Genomic DNA, 19992 nt, shown 5'->3' with positions numbered 1-19992 from the left:
TAAAGTTTGTTTTGGTTACCTTTTGCTATATATGACTACAACTTGCACCTTTGGTCTGTATTACAATTTTTTGACGTCAGTTTTCTTTACATCCCTTCTGGGGTCAATCTTCTTTACATCTCATGCTGTATTTATTAGTTTGGTTTTTGGCTTGATTCTTTGTGTGACTTTTGTACACTCTTTGGACCAATATGGCCCTTGTGTTATTTGACAGATTTATTAGGTAGCTTTTTGGAGGTTTTATTTGGGGGGTTTTTGCAGGGAGGGCAATTTTTTTTTTCTTCTTCAGAATTGCTGTTGTGACTTTTCTGCGGCTGTGCATTTTTGGGTTTCATCTTTTTGGTACCCAGTAGGCAGATACCTCTGAGCTCTGCTGGTACTATGGGCCGACTAAAGGCTGCATGGCCATGGTGTGCATGGCACGGAGCCCAAGCAAACGTATCCTGCCTCAGCAGGACTTGCTAGCTCAGTCTCGACACCCTGGCCAACCAGCAGTTGTGCATTTTCTGTCCACCTTAGAAAGTAGGCAGGGCAGGCGCCCACATGCTTGTGATTTACTGTGTTCTTCCCTCAGAGTACACAGCTCAGGAGTTCATAATTTGCTTGGTGGCTGCCTGGCTATTCTCCTTTTCAATGGGGAGAACAGTAAGACAGTGACTGTGTATTTAATTCAGAACTGGAGTTAACACCATGTTCCAAGATTTAGAAAATCTACATATGAGGCATTTAATTTTTTTCGCACTACTTTACAGCTGATAATTATCTTTCTGTTTGGAGGAGTTTGCTGTCACTAATTTAATTTTAGAGGTTATTATTAAAAATTGTAGTAATTTATCAGGTTGCATTTAGATTAAATGTATTGGTCTTTCATTTACTGCCTGCAGATGTGATTTGGTAAAGGCAGATCTATTTCTGCTGTGACAGAGTAAGAAATCCTTCATCTCCTCAGACTTCTGTTCCTTGGAGATAAACTAGTTCAAAAACATAATATACCAAGCAATGGAGAGTGGACAGAAGATCTGACAGTATTTCTCTGACATAAAGGTTGCAATCTTATCTCTCCTTACCTGCACTTCCGCATGGAATGTGTTTACTGATTGTAAAATGTTGTTGTAAGGTTTGTTTCACAAATTAAATTGGTGATAATTGCTGGTGGAAGTGGGTGCAAAACAGCGTGATCTGCCACTGTCTCATTCTTTATGTAACCTTTTCTGTGTCTGCAGACTTCAGAGAACATTAGTGCCATATTTTAACAGAAAATGATATGACTTCCACTTTGCGTAATAGCAAAACAAGATATAAGGCGCTTAAGCAGTGTACTTGGTGGCATAAAAATAATTTATCGGGCAGAAGCACCTAAGCAGTTTCAGTGGAAATACCTATTGATGGAGTGGAGCCTAGGTGAGCATGTTGAAACAGTATCAGATCACTCTCTCTTCACTTGTAATTTTACTTGGATCCCAGCTACTGTTCACTTGCTATTGTGATATATCCAAAGAGAGGACTCCATCTTTTTCTCATTGTGAAACTATTGATCTCTCTCTGCCTCCAATTTCCTCTCCCTGCACATCCTGGGATCTGGAACGCTTTTGCCTGTTCTTTTTCTGTGAGCCACTGTCACCATTCTCAGTATAGAGAGACCACATTATAGAGACATTATCTCCAGAGTTACTATTTATACATTTTAATTTGCACCCATCCAACATTTTAATGGTTCTGACATGGATTCCAAGATTTTTGATGGTTAGAAGTAGTTCCCTGGCAAAACTGCACAGGTCCTCAGGGAATTGCAGTGCAGAGATTTGCAGATGGTTGGAGACTTGCTCAGACATACTCTACAGGGTAGCACAGACAGACTTGCCCAATGTTTGAGTGGTATGTACAGAAAGACAGTGTATGTAATGTTAGTGATGACACTTGAATCTTTTTACTCTGTATAGTTACAAATGTTTTTTGTAGTGTTGGAGTGTTGGCCTTTTCAGATTTAAAACATCTTGGAGAAACAGTCTTCTTTCAGAAAGTTTCAACTATTATGATGAATGTTTCAAGAGCTGTGAGTTGTGAAAATGGCTATTTTACAATAGTAAAAGGAAAAATTTCTGAAATATGACCATGCATTCTAAAGACTATTTGAAAAAACTTGCCAAATGCAGTCTCAGGGGATTTTTGTTTTGTTTTATTTTAGTTCCCATAAATTTTTTTTTTTCTTTTAATGTGGATTCCTTTAGCTGCCTAAGAACAGTAGAACTAAAGGGATGAACTCTGTAACACTGTCCCTTTTTCCAGCAGCACTCATTCATCAGTGGTCTTTTAGGAGTCCATAGGTCATTGACTTCCCTAAGGAATTCCCAATCTATAGCTTCCAGTTCATATAAAAATCTTGAGCATGGTTTAGTTTGCCCTTTGGGTCATTGCCAATTCCTGTATTCCAGATGACTGTTTAGATTTACAGTGGACAACAGTTCTAATGGAGTGACAGTGGGAGAATACTGCCATCAGGAGAAACAATGCTTGGATAGCTTAAGTACTGTTTTTGGGTCTTAGATGGGACTTAAATGTACCTCTAAAGTGAGAAGGAGATGAATGGGACCTAGAGCTATGGGCAGTTTTAGAAGACAAGGATATGCAGTGAAGACTGGAACCTAGCTTTGTCAGACATGGGCTGCTATGAGGAAAGTTAACTCCATCCCAGCCAGACCCACTACACAGTTAAGTAATTAATGTAAGTGATATTTACAACTCTTATACAGAATATTTTTTTTTTTTTTACTGTAAATTGGTTTAAAGCCATTAAAATGCATTTTAATCTCTGATTTTGTAGTAGCTTAAACTTTTCTAGGTAAGATAGACTTGAATTTTGAAGTTATCTAAAATTGAAAGTTAGTCATCACTTGTTTTCTTCCTTCTTCATTCCTATATATTCTTGATACTGAACAGGATTTTATAAAATCCAAGTTCTGAATGTTAGAGATCCTTCCTAAGAGGGATTAGTCAACTGAAAGGAAGTCTTACTGAGTTTAGTCTGGAATTCTTCTCCATGGTTGATTTACTTGTAAACACTTTCTTTAGCTGTGTTGATAGAAACCTAATTTACAGAGTAAATTTTTACTCTGTCTTGCCATTAAGTTTGTAAGAAGCAAGATTAATCAAGGCAAAATCAACAGGTGTAGGTGGTCTATGGAAGAAGCAGATCCAAACAAAGACATCTTTGCCAAGCTGCACCTCCAGGACCTGTACTGGGGTAGAGGATTTTTTTGCCAGTCTGTGAAAACCAGTGTATTAGCAGATGGTGACCTTTGGGAAGTAGTTGTGTGTGCTGGGCACAGAAGGAGCAGATGGCTCTGGGAAAACCTCAGACACAACATACAGAAACAAATTCATAAATATTCAGGGTGTGGTAAAGACTGTCTATGAATATTCCTCTCACAGCAAATGTGGTGTGGAGATGACCTGTCCTCTCGTTCTACCCTTGCATACTCCTTGCTGGACATCAGGCATCATGATGCCTCAGTCTGTGGGACAGTGTCTCAGAGTAAGGATATTTTGGGAGCAGATTTTTGGCATAGCTACCTGGTCTCTACAGGGAAGTAGGGAAGGGACTGTACAGGAAACCAGTTTTGATCATTGCCTTAGCGTTTGGGAATTTAATACTTACTTTGTAGTGGCTGAGTAAATTTTTGAGGTAGAGATGGAATAAAGAGTGTTTCTGAGGTCAGCTGTATTCACAGCTTTCCATTGCTGATAAGAGTATGAGTATCCTCCATGCTGAATTCTTGTTTTGCTTTTGTTGTTGTTTGGTGTTTTTGGACTCCTATGTTGTTTGTTCAACTGATACATGCTTCTGTTGTTGTAAATGAGTCTGGACTAAGGGTAGGTACCAAAAAATCCAAGAGAATAATCAAGATTTTAGGCTCCATTTATATTTTGAGTTTCTCCCAGGAAAAAATAATATTGTTTTGCTAATAGGTGGCTTTGCTGCCAAGTACCATGTATACCTGCAAAGAAATAAGCAGCATTTTCTTCAGCATAAGATTTTGTATACAGAGTAAGATGGACCCTCTGTCCTTGGCTGCTTCTTGCTGACCTTGTGAATGGATTTACACAATCCTGTCTTGAGGTCTCTCAAACAGATCTTGCTGATGCCATGAATCTGAGAAGTTTTATTTGTTAAAGATCTGTTGGATCACTTAGTCCTTTCACTGTGGGTCTGTGCAGAATAACTTCTCATGAAGTATTTTCACTTAAAACTTTTTCATTTGTGGTGATTCATTACTGTTTTATTTCTAATGCTTATGCCACACATTGTTTTTCAAAGGGTCAGTTTTTCAGGGCACTCACTGCTGAGGGTGCTCTGCATTTGTGAGGCTGCATTGAATTTTTGAGCCAAGAGGGAGGCATTATGAACCCACTGCCTGGGATATTGGTAATGAGTTGCTAAAAAGCATCCTTGTAGGAAATGAACACATTTATGATTCAGTCATTAGGGGTTATAGACATTTCCATTTCAAAACTAAATTTCAAGGGTTCCAGTTCGTTGTGGGTTGAACTTGACTGGCTGCCAGATGCCCACCAAGCCATTCTCTCACTCCCTCTCCTCAGCAGGACAGAGGGAGAAAATACGATGAAAACCCCTCATGAGTCAAGTTTAATGGGAAGAAAGCAAAAGCCACTCACGGAAGCGAAGCAAGAAAAAGAAGATTTATTCCCTACTTTCCATCAGCAGGCCATGTCCAGCCGCTTCCTGGGAAGGTGGGCCTCAGTCCACAAAGCGGTTGATTCAGAAAACAAATGCCTTAATACAGAATGCCCCCCTCCCCCTTAACTTTTGTTGTTGAGTGTGATGTTTTATGATATGGAATATCCATTTAGTCAGTTTGGCTCAGCTGTCCTGACTGTCCCCTCCCATGTCCTTGCCCACCTCCAGCCTACTGGCCTTTGGGTGAGTTTGAGGAGACATGGTTGATGCTGTGCAAGCACTGCTCTGCAGTAGCCAAACCACTGGTGTGCTACCAACACTGTTCTCCCTACAAATACAAAGCACAGCACTATATAGGCTGCTATGAGGAAAGTTAACTCCATCCCAGCCAGACCCGCTACGCAGTTAAGTAATTCAGTAGAGTGATATTTACAGCTCTTATACAGAATATTTTTTTTACTGTAAATTGGTTTAAAGCAATTAAAATGCATTTTAATCTCTGATTTTGTAGTAGCTTAAGCTTTTGTGGGCAAGATAGTCTTGTATTTTGAAGTTATCTAAAACTGAACATCAGTCGTCACTTGTTTTCTTCCTTCTTCATTCCTATATATTCTTGATACTGAATAGGATTTTTTAAAATCCAAGTTCTGAATAACTGATGGCACCTTTATTATTTGACATTTTCTGGAAATGAAGGGATTTTGTTCTTTTGAACTTATAACAGCTAGTGGTTTTAGTGGGCTATACTTCACTGAGCTGTGGTCTTCATGAAACTTTACATTTCTTGGTGGTTTTTGTAACTTAAATCTGCATTTTGAAGTTAGACAATCCAATAATGCATATAATAAGTCTGTTAATATTTTAAATAATTTATTTTTTTAATGATTTTGGAGTAGTTTCTCTAAAGAATATAGTTAAACTCAGGCTTGTGAAGTGATTTGTTAATAGAGTGTAGGAGTCCTTTTTAATCTGTCTGAAGGATTAAAATAATGTGAAGCTAAAACTGTCTGGTTCCCTCTTTTATTCTGTTGTGTTTTTTAAGATTAATAAAGGTCATTGGAAGTTAATGGCTGGTACATTTGGAACTAATATGCTCTTTCTAGCAATAGGTAATCTCTCTTATAGGCAAGGGTGAGCCCATTTCCCATTGTAAGATGTTTTCACTTGCTTGTAATGCCACTAAACTTTAAGCAGTAAGGCTGTTCCATGTCAGCTCTCTACCTCAGGCTGAATTTGGAATTTTTATGCAAAAAACTCAGTATTTTCCAAGGCTAGGACTAGAACAGACTTCGATTCCCTTACTTGAAATTCCCGACACTGGAAGAAAGTCTTTTATGTTAGAAGTCCTTGATCATGGAAGTCTGTCCAAATTTGGTAGTTCTGTATGACTTGAAAAAAAGTTCACATATACTCATAATACATATTTCTTAGCATCAGACAGTCCTGCAATATTGTGTCCACCCTGTTTGTTCAAGGAAGCCTCTGAGAGTCAGTGGGGAGATGGGGAGCCTTTGGTAGAAGTAAAGGGAGGTAACAGGCAACAGAAAAGACAGGTAAAGGTATTTGAAGAGACTTAGCAAGAAGCCATGGAGAGGTGGACTAGACTAGTTTAGAAGCTCAGAAGGAGACAAAGTGATGCCTGATAGTAGTGGTAAAATGGAAAGAAAAGGGTTGAACCTGGGGAAGATGAACAGAAGGACAGGGGCCACTAGTCCATGCTTTCCTCAAAAGCCCGAGTGGAAGCGCTGTTTCCTTAGTCTCAGGGTGGTGCACAACAACATACTTGTGTGAAATCTGCAGTCATTCATGTATGAATTTCAGCTAGCCCTACAGGTGGAATACAGAAAAAATGGTGGTTTCTGTGGTTGTTTACTGCAGTGTCTCAAGGATTTGTATGATGGGCCTATGTATGAACTGTATACTGTGATAACTATATACCCTGAAACTGCATTTGAAGAAAATCCAAATATTATGAATGTGCACATCAAGGATTAGGGCATGCAGGACAAATAGTATTTTATAGCCTTGTGAAACTTTATTTTTGTGATCTAGGGTATTTTTTCCTGTTTATCACTGTCACAACAGTAGGTGTTTGCTGGTGAAATAAACCTAAGCCAGCCTTGAACTAAAGGGTTGATGCATAAGCTGGTTGTATTAAACATAAACATATATTAGTTGTATAAAGGAGAACACTGCTTTTTGTTCTACTGCTCTCTCATGTGTTGCAAAATCTGGATGTGTGTAGTGAATAAAGCAGGGGACACAGGAAGTAAAAAGAAATTGTTATGAATAAGGTTGCTGAATCTATCTGTGCAGACATGGGTCCCAACTTTTTCTTTGCTACAATTCTGTCTGTTGATCAGCAGTGACTTAAAGTTTTGCAGATTTCGTCATGTTTCTATATATTGAAATTGAGATTCCTCAAGACTGATTTGCAGAAAAACCGAGCATTTGTACAAGTAACTTAAGTCCATAATGTGAACATATTCAAGTGTTGAGAATCTGAGAGTGAACATCCTGAGCCCTCTGTATGTTTTTGGAAATCAACCTTTTTTCACCTCAGTTTGCAAGTTGCCCTAGGAAGTGCAGATAATATGATTCCTACTTGCCAGGATGTGTTATGAATATGGATTAATGACTGTGATGAGAGCTATAAAAAAGCTTCTGAGGAAACTAATAAGCCTACCTTGATGGTAGGGTTTGGATAGTCTGGTCTGAAAAAAAGATGCAACCACATATGGAACAATCTCTGCTGTGTACAGAATAAAGCAGGGGGCCTGTCAACAGCTAATATACGAATACCTGATTAAAGACAGCATCCTAATGCATATGTGCAAGAGAGACAAATTAAGCTTGTATGGGCAGCCATTCTCTAACCTCTGAATGTTTGACTTCGCAATCTTCTAAATACTCTTTTCATGCAGCATTTTTTAGACGTGTAATTTGTGTTTCAGCTGGGGGGGGAGAATGGTAGACTCATCATGAAGAGAAGCTGGAATGTGAAGCTGTGTATAAGAAGACTCCAGACTTAGATAAAGCTGATTTTTTATGTGAAAATAAGTGCTTGCTTGATGCTGTATTGGCATCTACAGTTCTGTGGTTACTGCTCTGAGAATGAAATGATTACAGAGAGTGGTCTTTCCACAGTTGCATTATGCATGGAGGTGAACCCATGGCACACTGGAATGCGAGTTATTTGGGTAGTGGGGAATTTTGCCCAGTTCCTCCCTATCTCTGTTTGTAGAGGAAGGACAGATTCCCCTTTAAGAGCTCAAAGCCTTTCACAAGTGCTTTGTTTACAGTAAAAAAAAAAAAAAAAAATTGCTGCATTGCTAGGGGCACATTGCAGAAAATAAAAACAACCCTTTTCTTCTGTATTTTGTGTTCTGTAGGTAAAATACAAAAGAGACTTTGAAGAAAGCAAAGGAAGAGGGTTCAGTATTGTCACCGACACGCCGGAGTTACAAAGACTGAAAAAGACTCAGGAACAAATCAGTAATGTATGTGACTGCCGCCTAAAGTGATTGTAGATGGAGAAATGATGTGTCTAAGAAAAGGCGTGTTTGTTGGTGTTTCTGATGAAGTCTGTGAGAGTGAAGAATCTGATTTTTGGTGACCGATTTGTGTATGGCAGATTTTGAAGTGTGTGTAACTTTATACCATGGACTTGTACAGCACATTGGCAATGTGTGTTCACCTCTCCAGCTTTCAGCAAGTATGCTCAAAAATTTTTCTATACTAAAATGATTTCACACTTTCTGCTTTTTTTCAATAGACTTCCTAGCAACTAAGAATACTTTTGTGACTTTTTATTTACATGTAAATTATATTAATTATATAGCTCTCAAGTTTTGTCTTTTTAGCAGGGGCTGTCAAAATTTGCATAACTGACAAGATGGAGTTTTCTAGAAGCAGATAAAATTTTGATACTGAGTTTTATAAGAAAATAGATGCAAGACTAAGTTCTGCAAGGTGAGAAAGGAATTACAAAGTAGCAAAATGCAACAATACATTTCATTAGCTTAGAGTTTGAATGCAGAATGCTTTCAGGAGCGGGATTCTTAAAAATGGGACTTTTCCTGACTTAAGTTTTCACTAGGAAAGTTATTTACTTATATTGTATTCCCTTGTAGCATGTTTAACTCACTGCGTTGTGTAATATTGGGTGATATGCAGTGCAAGTTCTGATATGTCTGAAATAGGTAAGAACTAGTGTGTGCTAGAAATGATACAGAATCTACGATTAGCTTGTCCTGGCTTCCCTCCTGGTCATTCTACTGCGAGAACTTGTCTCCATAGATTAGTTTGTGAAATGTAAAAAAAATACTGGGGCTTTACAAATTTCTGGTTTGTGAGAGGGAAAGATGAATTCTTCAGAGTGGCAAAAAGCACGGCCATTAAGACTTCCATTTGGGATCTGGGAAGCTTCAACGAGTCTCTGGCTTTAGTTAGCTGCATTTTTTATTCAGACCAGTAACTTAAATTAGGTCCTCTCATGACCTACATAGCTTCCTTGAGCAAGAGTGATTCTTTTGTGTGGGGCAGTTCTGGAACGCATCAGGGAGATGAAACACGCAATGCTCTGATGAATACTGAGTCCCTTGCTGGGGTCTGCTGTGTCAGGAGAGGTGGAGGGGAGCACCCTACAGCAGGTTAGTGGAACTCAGTGCTGGGTATGGCATGCCAAGAAATTTAATCAGATCTCCTGAGCCCAGTAACCTCAACACCAGAATGCAGGACAGTAGGATGAAATTTGCATGCTCTTTTTCTCTCTCTTATTCAAAGCGTATTGGATTTTCTGTTATGGGAAGTGGGAAAATAAAAGCAAAGAAGAAGTTTTGTGAGATAAGAAAGAGTTTTTTCTTCCCAGCTCTGTTGAGTGAGACAATTCTCTTCTAGCAAAAGACCTTGTTGCATTATTTATGGTACTATCTGTCTCCTGAACCAAATTTATCTACCTGCCTTTTCAGATGCAGAAATATCCTTTTAAATGTGAGAAGTGTTTTCCTTTAAGTTTTTTTTGCTCCATGGTTGGATATGCCACTCCCCTCTCTTCATTCCTAAACACCCAGTCTTAACAATATAGATTTGGTCTATCCAGTCTTAACAATACAGAGTTGTTTTCTTTTCTTCATGTATGTAGCTAATGGGTCTTCCAAGTCTTGGATTCTATTAGAAATAACTAATAATGAATGGCAAAATAAGTTTTATTTCATTTATGCTTACAATAAAATAGTCATTTGATTTATGGCATTATATCATAGAAAGATAATTCTGCATAGGCCACAGCTTGAATCTAATTAGAACACTCCTGTGTTGTAGAAACGCATTCCACACAGAATAGTTTCTGTATTTATCAGATAAACAGTATAAATCATGGAATAAGGACCTAAGTAAGGTTCGAAGGCACTGAAAGGTAAGAACTTAATAATTCTAAAATAATTTTACTTTTCATGTATAGCAACATGGAAGAATACTAATATGTATGTATTTAATTTTCAGTTTTGTTTTGGTTTCACCTTGGAGTATAACTAACTTCTGAAAGAGCCTATTTGAAACAAAATTGTAACAACTTCCTTGAAGGGGTAAGTGAGCAGTTAAGTGTGTAGCTATTTTTGATGAAGATAAATAACAATATAAGGAATGATAACATATCTTATTTAGCATAAATATTTGTAAAATATCGTCTTTTTGTCCTAAGTTAGACCTAACTAATGGAAGGTATATTATGGCTTAATGAATGTATCAGGACCAGAATGGAGTTTCTTAGAAAATAATGAAATTTACCCCAGTGTCTCATATTTTCTAGCATTAAAAACCTAATTCTGCAGATGTAAAACATGCTCATTAGAAAGAATCACAAAGCTTTTCTGGGACATTCAGGTTCAGCTGTCCAAAATGACAACTGTTACAGCTTCTTAGTGCTGAGTTAGCCTGAAAGGTGTAAACCAGAAGTATTGGCTTGCTAGTCTAGATTGATTCAGAGGCTGCATAAACCAAGCAGCTTTTTTTACTGTTGAGGCTGCAGGATTTTTAGCACCCTTTGCATGACTGAACAGGTATTTTAAAATTTACAAATGAATATGTGTGAAAATGTTTATAAGTATTATAAAAAGTATACATGCTTATAAATATTATACAAGTTTATTAGTATTTTTTCAATTGTTCCAAATATAAATTTTCTGTTACGTCTGCTGGAGATGTTGCTGCTTCTTGGCCTTGAACATGTAGTTAATACACACAAAATTTATACTGTTCACATAGAGAAATGTGTTAATTTTGTTAAAAGACCTTGTAGTGTTTTTCATCCATCTTGAGCTTTGAGAAGATTTTCAACATGAATGCAAGTATTGCCAAAATGAAAATAATACTACATGTTTTTATAGTTGATTTTGCCAATAAGCCTACTGTAAACTGACTTTTACAAGGAACAAGTTAAGGTGGACAAAGGAAAATAGTAGTTAAAGAAGATGGCAAAAGTCTATTTATTGATCCATCATGACACATGGGTAAATGAAGAAGTGGGAACTCAATCTAATAATGTTTCCTTTGGGGAAATGGAACACTTTCAGCAGTTTGCTGCCATGAGCTGCAACTTACTGCCACTGCACTTTTATGTTTAGATATATGGCTTGAAGCATGTTTTATCCTATGTGAAATAAGTCACTCTTTCTTAAATCTGTTCCTGGTAAATGTCTGCAAAGTATAAAGCAAAACAGGTGTCCATGCAAATGGATGAAGTGAGAAGCTTTCACTAAGATAAGGACTGGTGCTGGGATAGCAGAGGTTCCTTGGCTTGGTTGTATGGCTGGAAAGGCACATGGAAGCTCTCACGGTGGTTGTCCTCATTACAGTGAGAGCCTGTGGAAGCGTTTCTCGCTTCCACATTCATGCTCTTGTGAACCGAAGTCATGTGGGAACAAGAAGCCATGCGCATCTGTGCCCTTCTTCCCTTTGAGAGCTTGCAAAATGGAGTCACACGGTTCTTTTATATGCATGTGATTCATTTTCCGGGAGATTTGGATGGTATGTGAAAGGAAAACTGTACCTTAAGGTAAAAAAGGAAGATAAGGAAACAGATTGAATTTGTTTTACAAAGCACATTTCTAAGGTATCCTGTTTTGGTGCAGATGGTAAGTTAAGAAGGTTGATAAAGTCAGTCAGTAAAGAGAAAGTCATAGATTCACCTCTGGAGGATGGAGTTGTCTTCCCCATAGATTGGGAGTTGAACTCCTCATTGAAGTTAGTGAAGCCTGTATTGGATGCAGAGAGAGAGAGAGCATGAAATCCACCTGACTTTGGAAAATTGCAAAAGCTGCAAATAAATCCAATAGGTCTGCTGCCTTTTTTTCTTTTTTTAACAATCTGATTCTAGAAAGTGAATTATTAGAGCTTTTTCCTTAGTTGTGTGAAAATAGTATTTTAAATATTCATAAAATTATTATGTAAAATTGCACTTTCTTTACATATAGTGTTTTATTATATACAATAGAATTTTCTTTAAAATCTTGTAACATTCTCAAAAGCAGTGTATATGGATTTGAATGAGGACAGCTATATATTAATCATCTTTAATGAAATAGGTTACATACAGTTTTTAAGTATCAAGGGTCATATTCTGCCTTCAGTTAAATTTTTACAGCTTTAGGGGAAACAGCGGGGGACACGATTTTCCCCTAATTTTAATCAGCTAAACACCTGTTTTCTGGAGAAAGACACAGGTGATGAGGAATTGGGTACCACCTCAGATGTGATACAAATACGTCTTCATGTAGCAACTGAAGGAGGCAAAAAAATGACATTGCTACTGTGCTTGTGTACATCTGCACATCTGAAGCTAGAAACTGGTCCTAACAGGTGTTAGGCCATGGCTCTGTATTTAGAAGCTATTGGGACAGTTGTTCAACCTGTTTACTTGCTCAGATACAATGGTGTCTTAAATTCCCAAAACAGATTGTGGAAAATTTGTCAGGAGATGTTAACAAGGCCTGGAGCTCTGTTTGTAGGATACTGCGGATACTTGCCTCTAGGGGCTTTTTCCCCTCCATTGAATTCAAGTAAAGGAGAAGAACAGCATGAAAGGGAACAAGAAAAACTGTCAGCAACATGAATGTCTACATTTCACAAAACCAACCATGGCACATCAATGAAGAGATTGGGTAAGCATGTTAAATCACATCCAAAAAGAGCTTATATTGTTCTAGGCATTGCTGGGGTTTTCACTGCTTCTAAAGTTAATCACAATTTATCTGACTGTCTTTATATTCCTAATAGTGATTTTCTTTGTTGTTTCATTTGGAAAATATGTATTTAATTATACATGATAACTATGTCTGCTAACAGACAGAATAGCACTTGCTGACCAGCATATGAAGTGCCTTGTGCCCGTAGCAGCCATGGAAGTCTTGATGCAGCAAGAGCCTTCTGTTCCCCTTGGTTCCTCTGACAGTTTGACATGAACTGCAACTCCAGGAACTATTCATATTTGGTATGCTTTAGGCTTAATTCCACACAACTGCATTTCAGATGTGCTGTATATAACTCATGTGATTAAGCATCTGCCAGTTGTTTTCAACAGCATTTTTTCCTGGTTGGAAGCTAGGAAGTTGAATATGTCATCATTCCTGTGCCAATACCAGTGTATCTCTGCATGAAGGTAGAACTCCTAGTGTGCTCCCGTGCAATGAACCTTCATGCATAGAGTCATGTCCAACCTTGTCCCCTTTCTGGATTTGTTTTCTGATCTTGCTTTGTATAGATACATTGAATGAAAATTGTGAGAAGCCCCAGGTGCTTTGGCTTTCTAATATTTCTGTGTTGAAGTTTTTGACTTCTCATTTTGAGTAAGCAGAAATAATTCTGCCTTTAAATGTATAGTCCTAATAAATGCTTTAGAAATGACTTAGCAAAAGTTTCACATTAGTTTTCATTGACTATATTTTTTGCAGATTTTTATATAACTTTCATGTACTGTATAGGTATCAGAAATTTATAAAATGAATGAATACATGCTGAAGAAATGATGAGTCTAAAGAAATGTAAGTAATATTTACATAGAACTTGTGCTAAATGAGTGACTGGAAACTTGAGAAGGCATTTCAAATCTCCATGTGTATTCTACTTGAAGAAGACACGTCTTTCTTTAATGATCATTATCAAAGTATTATGCAAAGTTAAAAAAAGACAGTGTTAAATTAGCACCATCGGATATGAATTCTTTACCTACATTTTCGGTAAAAAGTCTTAAATTGTTTAAAGGCATGTTGCTTTGTCCACTTTTTCCTGCTTTGTTCCCTGTGTGGAACAACAGACACTAAGCATTCAGCTTTGTAATATTTTCTTTCATTTACTGTTTGTTTACTGTACGGTATGATATTCTGCACATCATAAAATGTAAAACAACCTCTAACTTCTTTGTGGAGTTTTCCTCAAAACTTCTTTCTCACTTCCTTAAGTGTATTGAATGAAATTGTTTTCAGAGTTGTCTAAGAAATGAGGAGGGATTGGAATCCCCCTTTATGCAGTCCTTCTTTACATGAAGAGCTAGAGCACAGAGATTGAAGCATCCATGCTAATCCAATAAGTGGCACCAAGAGTGAACTATTGCAGGTAGAAGGAGGGACAGCCTTTGCTAGGGAATTTTGCAGCTGTTTGCTGCAAAAGATGAGAGAAAATCCAGAGCAGTGTGTTCATGATTCATCAGGGGTGGTGCTGACTTATTTTTTTGTCCCTATAACTTCTCAGGTTCCCTTTTTTTGTCTCCCTTTCTTAATCCTTGTAATATACGTGGCAATAACTCCCAACATGTGGGAAGAAAGAGGATTTTTAGACCTCAAAACACCAAATGAAAGGATACTTTTTGGAGTGTCAGATACTCATTATATTTGTTACGTATGAATCTGTCAGTACAGGTGGAATTGCATAATTTAATTGACTTTAACTACTAGAAAAGTTCTGTTGAGCAGGTGGACTTTCAATTTGCAGTAACATATAACTCAGTCATATTTGGTCATATTCCATGGGAGCAGTAAAACAGATAACCCTAACAAGGTGACATTCTTCACCTCCTGAAGATCACCATCCTGGTCCAGAGCAAGAAAAGCATTGGAGTCCGTCAGTGACAGTCAGAAGACTCTTTTGTAATGCAGGTGGAAAGGTGCACAGCTCTTCACCAGAAAGAACAGAAGCATTTTGCCATTGAGAAGTTGGAAGATAAACCCCTGCCCAAGAGAGGCAGTTGCATTTGGAAAAACTGTTAGCATTAAAAATAGGGATTTATAATGGGTGTCAGAGAGCTATTATAACCCATACTTTCCATAATAGCATTTGGTGTCTAAATTCGGATGAGCATTTGGGGAAATTCATAGAAACACTAACTCCAAATTTATACTGAAGTTCTGCTAAGCTACTAATGTGGGAGAGAAATGCTACATCAGCAAATTTTATAAAGTGGAAGTGCTTGTCTGTCAGAATCGATTGTATTTGGACGTGATTGGCATGTGATCCTGGGACAATTTCTGCATGGGGAGGGCTCCCTTTCAGCAGCCCCACAGTAAGGATGGATAAGTGACCTCAAAAGAACCCTCACAAATGTGAAGCTGAAACTGTCCTCAGAGATGAAGGGGGAAATATTTTAGGTTAAGTGGATCTCTGGTAGTCAAAGCAAGCAGATGTAATGCCTACGTAGCTGCCTCTAAAATGCTGTTATTCCATCTGGCTTAATTCTGTAGGCTTGAGTAGAAAAAACTCCTTTCCCTCCTTTTTTAGACAGTATGATATATATTATTATTGTGGTTTAATAATATTTTTTTTTCTAGGATTTCAGAAGTCCTTTTTATAAATTTATTGAACAAATTGCTGTACTACTGCTTATTTTCTTCTGTATCACTGCTTTCATATGAAATTGGTTGACTACAAAAGTTACAGAGCCTTCATGATGTTAAAGTACATTTCAAAGTTTCAAAAAGTGTTTTTTTTTCTGGTTAAAATAATAATAAAATAGAAATATCTAGTTAGGAGATATGAAAGAAAAAGATACCAATTTATGTCTTACTTGTTTCATGATCTGTTTGTGACATAACATTTATATTGCAAGGCAAGGCTTATATGAAAGACATCAGTAATTTAAGAAACTACTACATAATCTTTAAATATGTAACACAGTGTTTCATGGACTTAATTTTTAATCCGCACTAATTACCGTATCTTGTCAACAGATGCATGTGTTACAGATACAGAAGTAAACTTTTAGGTCAATATGTACTTATTTAAAACTCTAAACATCGTAACTGGAGGCTAAAATGGCTATGTGAATGTGCATATAAATTTTACTGTTATGCTATTTTCACATTTTGCTGCACTATTGACTCTAGTGCACATGGTGCTTTGTACTGTAGGTTAGAGAATGAGAAATTCCAAGGTGTAACGAAGAGAGCTACAAAAAGTGTTTTGTGGCAACTGTTGTAAGCACTAGTCTGTCATCTGACTGAAGGATTTGAGTCTTTCATTAAACACTAGTGACTTCAAGACTTAATTGACTTGGAAAATTCCTGATATTTAAATATATGACTTTTTCTGTTGTGGTAGTAAGTAACTGAATCATGACAATACCCAAAAAACTTCTTTTTCCTGTATTGCTTGAATATAAGCAATTAAGCAATATAAAAATCACTGATCATTTTTAAAGAGTACATATTTTGAAGCCAGTGGTTTTTTACATATATTAAAAAGAGAGTGAAAATAAAAACTCTTTTCATAGTAACTCAACTTGGGAGCTAATTAAAGTGAAGTTTTTTAGAGTAAGAAAAAATGAATTAGCCAAAAAGTTGAGAACCAGGACGTAACACCTCCAGAAATCCTCGAGTATTTAAATGCCTACTAGGAAAAGAATTTCTTATTTCCTTGTTTTCCTATATTGTCCATTACCCACTTATAATTTCAGCTTTTAATTTTGTCTTATCTGATGGCTTTGTGCTGTGCATCAGTTGCTACGGCAGCATCTCAGGCAGTAAACCTCCTGCTGAAGAACAAGATGCTCTGCTTCTTCTAAAGCTAATATCAGCTTTAATCTTGATCCCTGGAGATTGGAATGTCTCACCCCTATGATGCTCACAGACTCCATTGACCTTGACAGCAGGGGTATCTGGTCCTTTGTGGCACTCAGTTATTTTTTTGCATGTTAACACATATGTCTGTGGTTTCCTTAGCCTGTCAGTAGATACATTAGTTGTCACAAAGCCAGCCAGCACTGTAGTAGGTGTAAAGATTAAACATTTAACTGTCCTAACACAAGAGGGGAAGTAACAAAAGTTTGCATGTGATGTTTCTGCTTGTGTATACGAAGATCTTGAAGGATAAGAGTTTAGTTTCCCAAAAAGCAGATCAAAGTGACACAAGTATTGCTTTCTAACCCTTTCTACTCTTGTATATTCAATTACTGATTTAGTTACAGAAATGTTTGTGTACTTTTTTTGAAAGGTTCTTTCTCTGGCTCACATCAACCTAATCTGGCTGTTAGCAACCACAATATTTTAATGGAAAGTGAAGTATTTCTTTACAGATCTGCCTTGAGTTAATTTGCTTGTCTCCTGTCTTTCCTCAGTTGGTGACTCAGTGACCCTGTTCAGTCCCCCAGAAAGATGAGGCATAAGGGGGCAAATAGTGAATATTTCGCTAAGCAAGCCACATGCAGCAAATAGAGGGAGTCTGAACCTCAGTCCCTGTAGTGACTGAATACTGGACTTTTGGAAAGTCTAATCTGAGGAAAATGAGGTGGGAAATGAGGTGAGAGGTGGTTGTTTTCAGCCTTTCTGAGCCTCACTCCTGTTGCCTTTGCTTTGTTTTGGCTTCCTGCTTTCTTCACTAGGGAATGATGGTGTAAATTTAATCCCTACCCAGTTTGTCCAGTGCAGCCCTTTTCCAGCCTTTAGACTAGAGAAATATACTCCAGAGTGTGTGACTTATGTTGCTGGGGTTAACTGCATAATAACTGGGGTTAACTGCATAATAGGGCAGCTCTTTCCAGTTTCTAGAATATTGAGTGGCTAAGCAGCTGAGGAGAATAGTGTGGCTGCTGTGGATTTTGGCACAGCAGAGGTGGTCTTTGGGGAAAAAGGGGAGTATTGGCTTGCCATGGGGAAGTTGTGGCAAGACCCGGAGTTTGGTGTCTTCGGGCTGTGCCTCAGCATACCGATACTGAGCAGAGGTCCTACTCCCTTCTCTTCTTAGGGAGTAGAACAAAGGCACTTTGTTATCTTTTCTCTGGAATGATACTGGTTACCATTATGTTGCAGAGCTGGGGCCACTCAGGAGTGCTGCTCCCTCAGACACTACTGATGAGAAATGAAGGGTTCAGAGGATCTGGGAAGATGTCTCCATCTCATCTCTCATGTTCTCTTGTCTGCTCAGCAGGGACACGTGTTCTAGTGTGGGCTGGGCTGCCCTTGGGACAAGGGAAATGGCCAAAGGGTTTCTTTGCCTGTGCCAGGAGAGCTGTAGATATGACAAGGGCAGCAGGCATAGAATGAGGTCTCTTGTTTGGCATTCCTTTCTGTGCAGTGCATGTTTCTGGCTCAGATAACAGCTGGCATGCTGTCTTGAACTGAGAAGTTCAGTTAGCAGTCAGGTTCCTATTTAACAAAAATGAACTGGATGAAAGGCTCAAAAAAGCCTGGTGGTGATAAAAAAAATCAAGGGATAAGAGATTAAATGATCAGCCTGTCTCAAAAATGGGTAGAACAGATACTGAGAAGACAGAAGAGAGGACCAAGGTTTAAGTATGAAAAAAAGACCGAGTGCAATAAAACTATAAATTCAGATAGCATAGAGCTGGAAAAGATAACATGATTATTTACTGCTTCTTCTAAGGCAAGAACTAGGAGCAGGGAGTGTAATTATCAGGCATCATACTTAAAAGAAAAAAAAAATGAGGCATGTAATCAGACCGTGAAACTCATTAATATAGGATACAGTGAAGTCTAAAATAATAACATACATTGAAAGAAGGATTAAACAAGCTCGTGGGAGTTAAATCCATCAGGAAGTACTAACCATTGTGACCCAAATCCAGTGACAGGGTCAGGAAGGTGGGAAACTGGGAGTCTCAGCAAGGGGAAGACTGTGTTTTATAGCTATCTTCCCTAAGCAGATGTTACTGAGCAATGATAGAGCCATGATGGTGTTCTCAATGAGACCAACATCAGTGAGCTCAGTACCTCGTGCCATTTCTAGCTACAGCTGTGGCTCAGCTCTACCAAGCAGTGGTGAATGTATTGCTTCCTTGTTTATACACAGCTGGGCTGAATTTACAGAAGTAGAGTTAAAAAGGATTATTATGTACCTAGCCCTCTCTGATGTCAACAGGCTTCATTCATGACATCTGATTATCTTCCTGACCTTTTTGTTACAAACTAGAAAGCCTTTCAGAGCCTTGAATGGCAAATTTTTGAAGAAATGGCTGAGATGCAAAGGTAACTGGGATATGACAGGTACTCCTTATGTACATGCATGTGTTTGTGCATTGCCATGGCCATTAATAGACCAGGTATTAGTCAAGAGGTAAGATGGTTTTAGCCCCACTATCGTTTTAATGGTTTTCAAGGGGATCTTCTAATTGTCCTGCCACACCTTCCATGGCATTGAGGGACTGTCTTGGAGTCTGCAAAGTGGATTCATTCCAGATGAAACTAAACTGAATGATGCACTCAAGCCACTAAAGTGTATCCAGTCCATTGGACCAGACTAGAGCTGGCCCATAGCTACTCCCCTCTGCTGTGAAAAATGGACTTTATGTCCACAGCACCAACTGTTTCATTGTACAGATCTGCTCCTGTTGTGCTGCAGTGCTTGCTAATGGAAACATTGCTTATGTTATCCTGCTTAGGAGTCAGTTGTCACTTCAAAGTTGCACTCCTGTAAGACTGGAGAGTGATACTATCTGCAAATTCAGGCTTTAAAATTCAGAAAGCGTAAGGGTGGAAATAGTGGGTGCTGAAAATCACATTGTTGCATGACCTCTGTTTGCCCTGTCAAGGGGTCACTGAGGCTTGTCTGGTGTGTGCACTAAACTTGTAATTTATGTTCATGGAGGATGTCAAGAGGAAGATTCATGTCTGGATGTGCAGGTGCTCCATTAGGATTTAGAAAGACATGGATGGATTAGGTGGTTATTGCAACATGCAAAATTAGCCTGGTCAGAGACCCCTGACAGGGAAGCTTGGTGCATAACCAGTGAGCAAGGCTGCAACTGATAAAGCCTCAAAATGTTAATGGAAATGGCCTTAAGTTGCACCAGGGGA

General features: G+C 38.2%; 1 protein-coding gene across 2 annotated transcripts in view; it reads left to right on the top strand.

The window, feature by feature from the left end:
- The window catches only part of LOC308053411 (LIM zinc-binding domain-containing Nebulette), a gene marked incomplete at both ends in the record, with an annotated part of 245672 nt that overhangs the window by 104496 nt on the left and 121184 nt on the right, over positions 1-19992 (top strand). For both annotated transcript variants that reach the window (XM_080364268.1, XM_080364267.1), the window contains one exon: positions 8089-8196. In XM_080364268.1, the coding sequence (XP_080220394.1) occupies positions 8089-8196 (108 nt within the window). The remainder of the gene's footprint in view (positions 1-8088; positions 8197-19992) is intronic.

The sequence above is a fragment of the Nesoenas mayeri genome (assembly GCF_963082525.1).
Source record: "Nesoenas mayeri genome assembly, chromosome: 2".
Taxonomy (NCBI): domain Eukaryota; kingdom Metazoa; phylum Chordata; class Aves; order Columbiformes; family Columbidae; genus Nesoenas; species Nesoenas mayeri.
The sequence above is the reverse complement of the archived record's forward strand: the minus strand, read 5'-3'. Positions and strand labels throughout refer to the sequence as shown.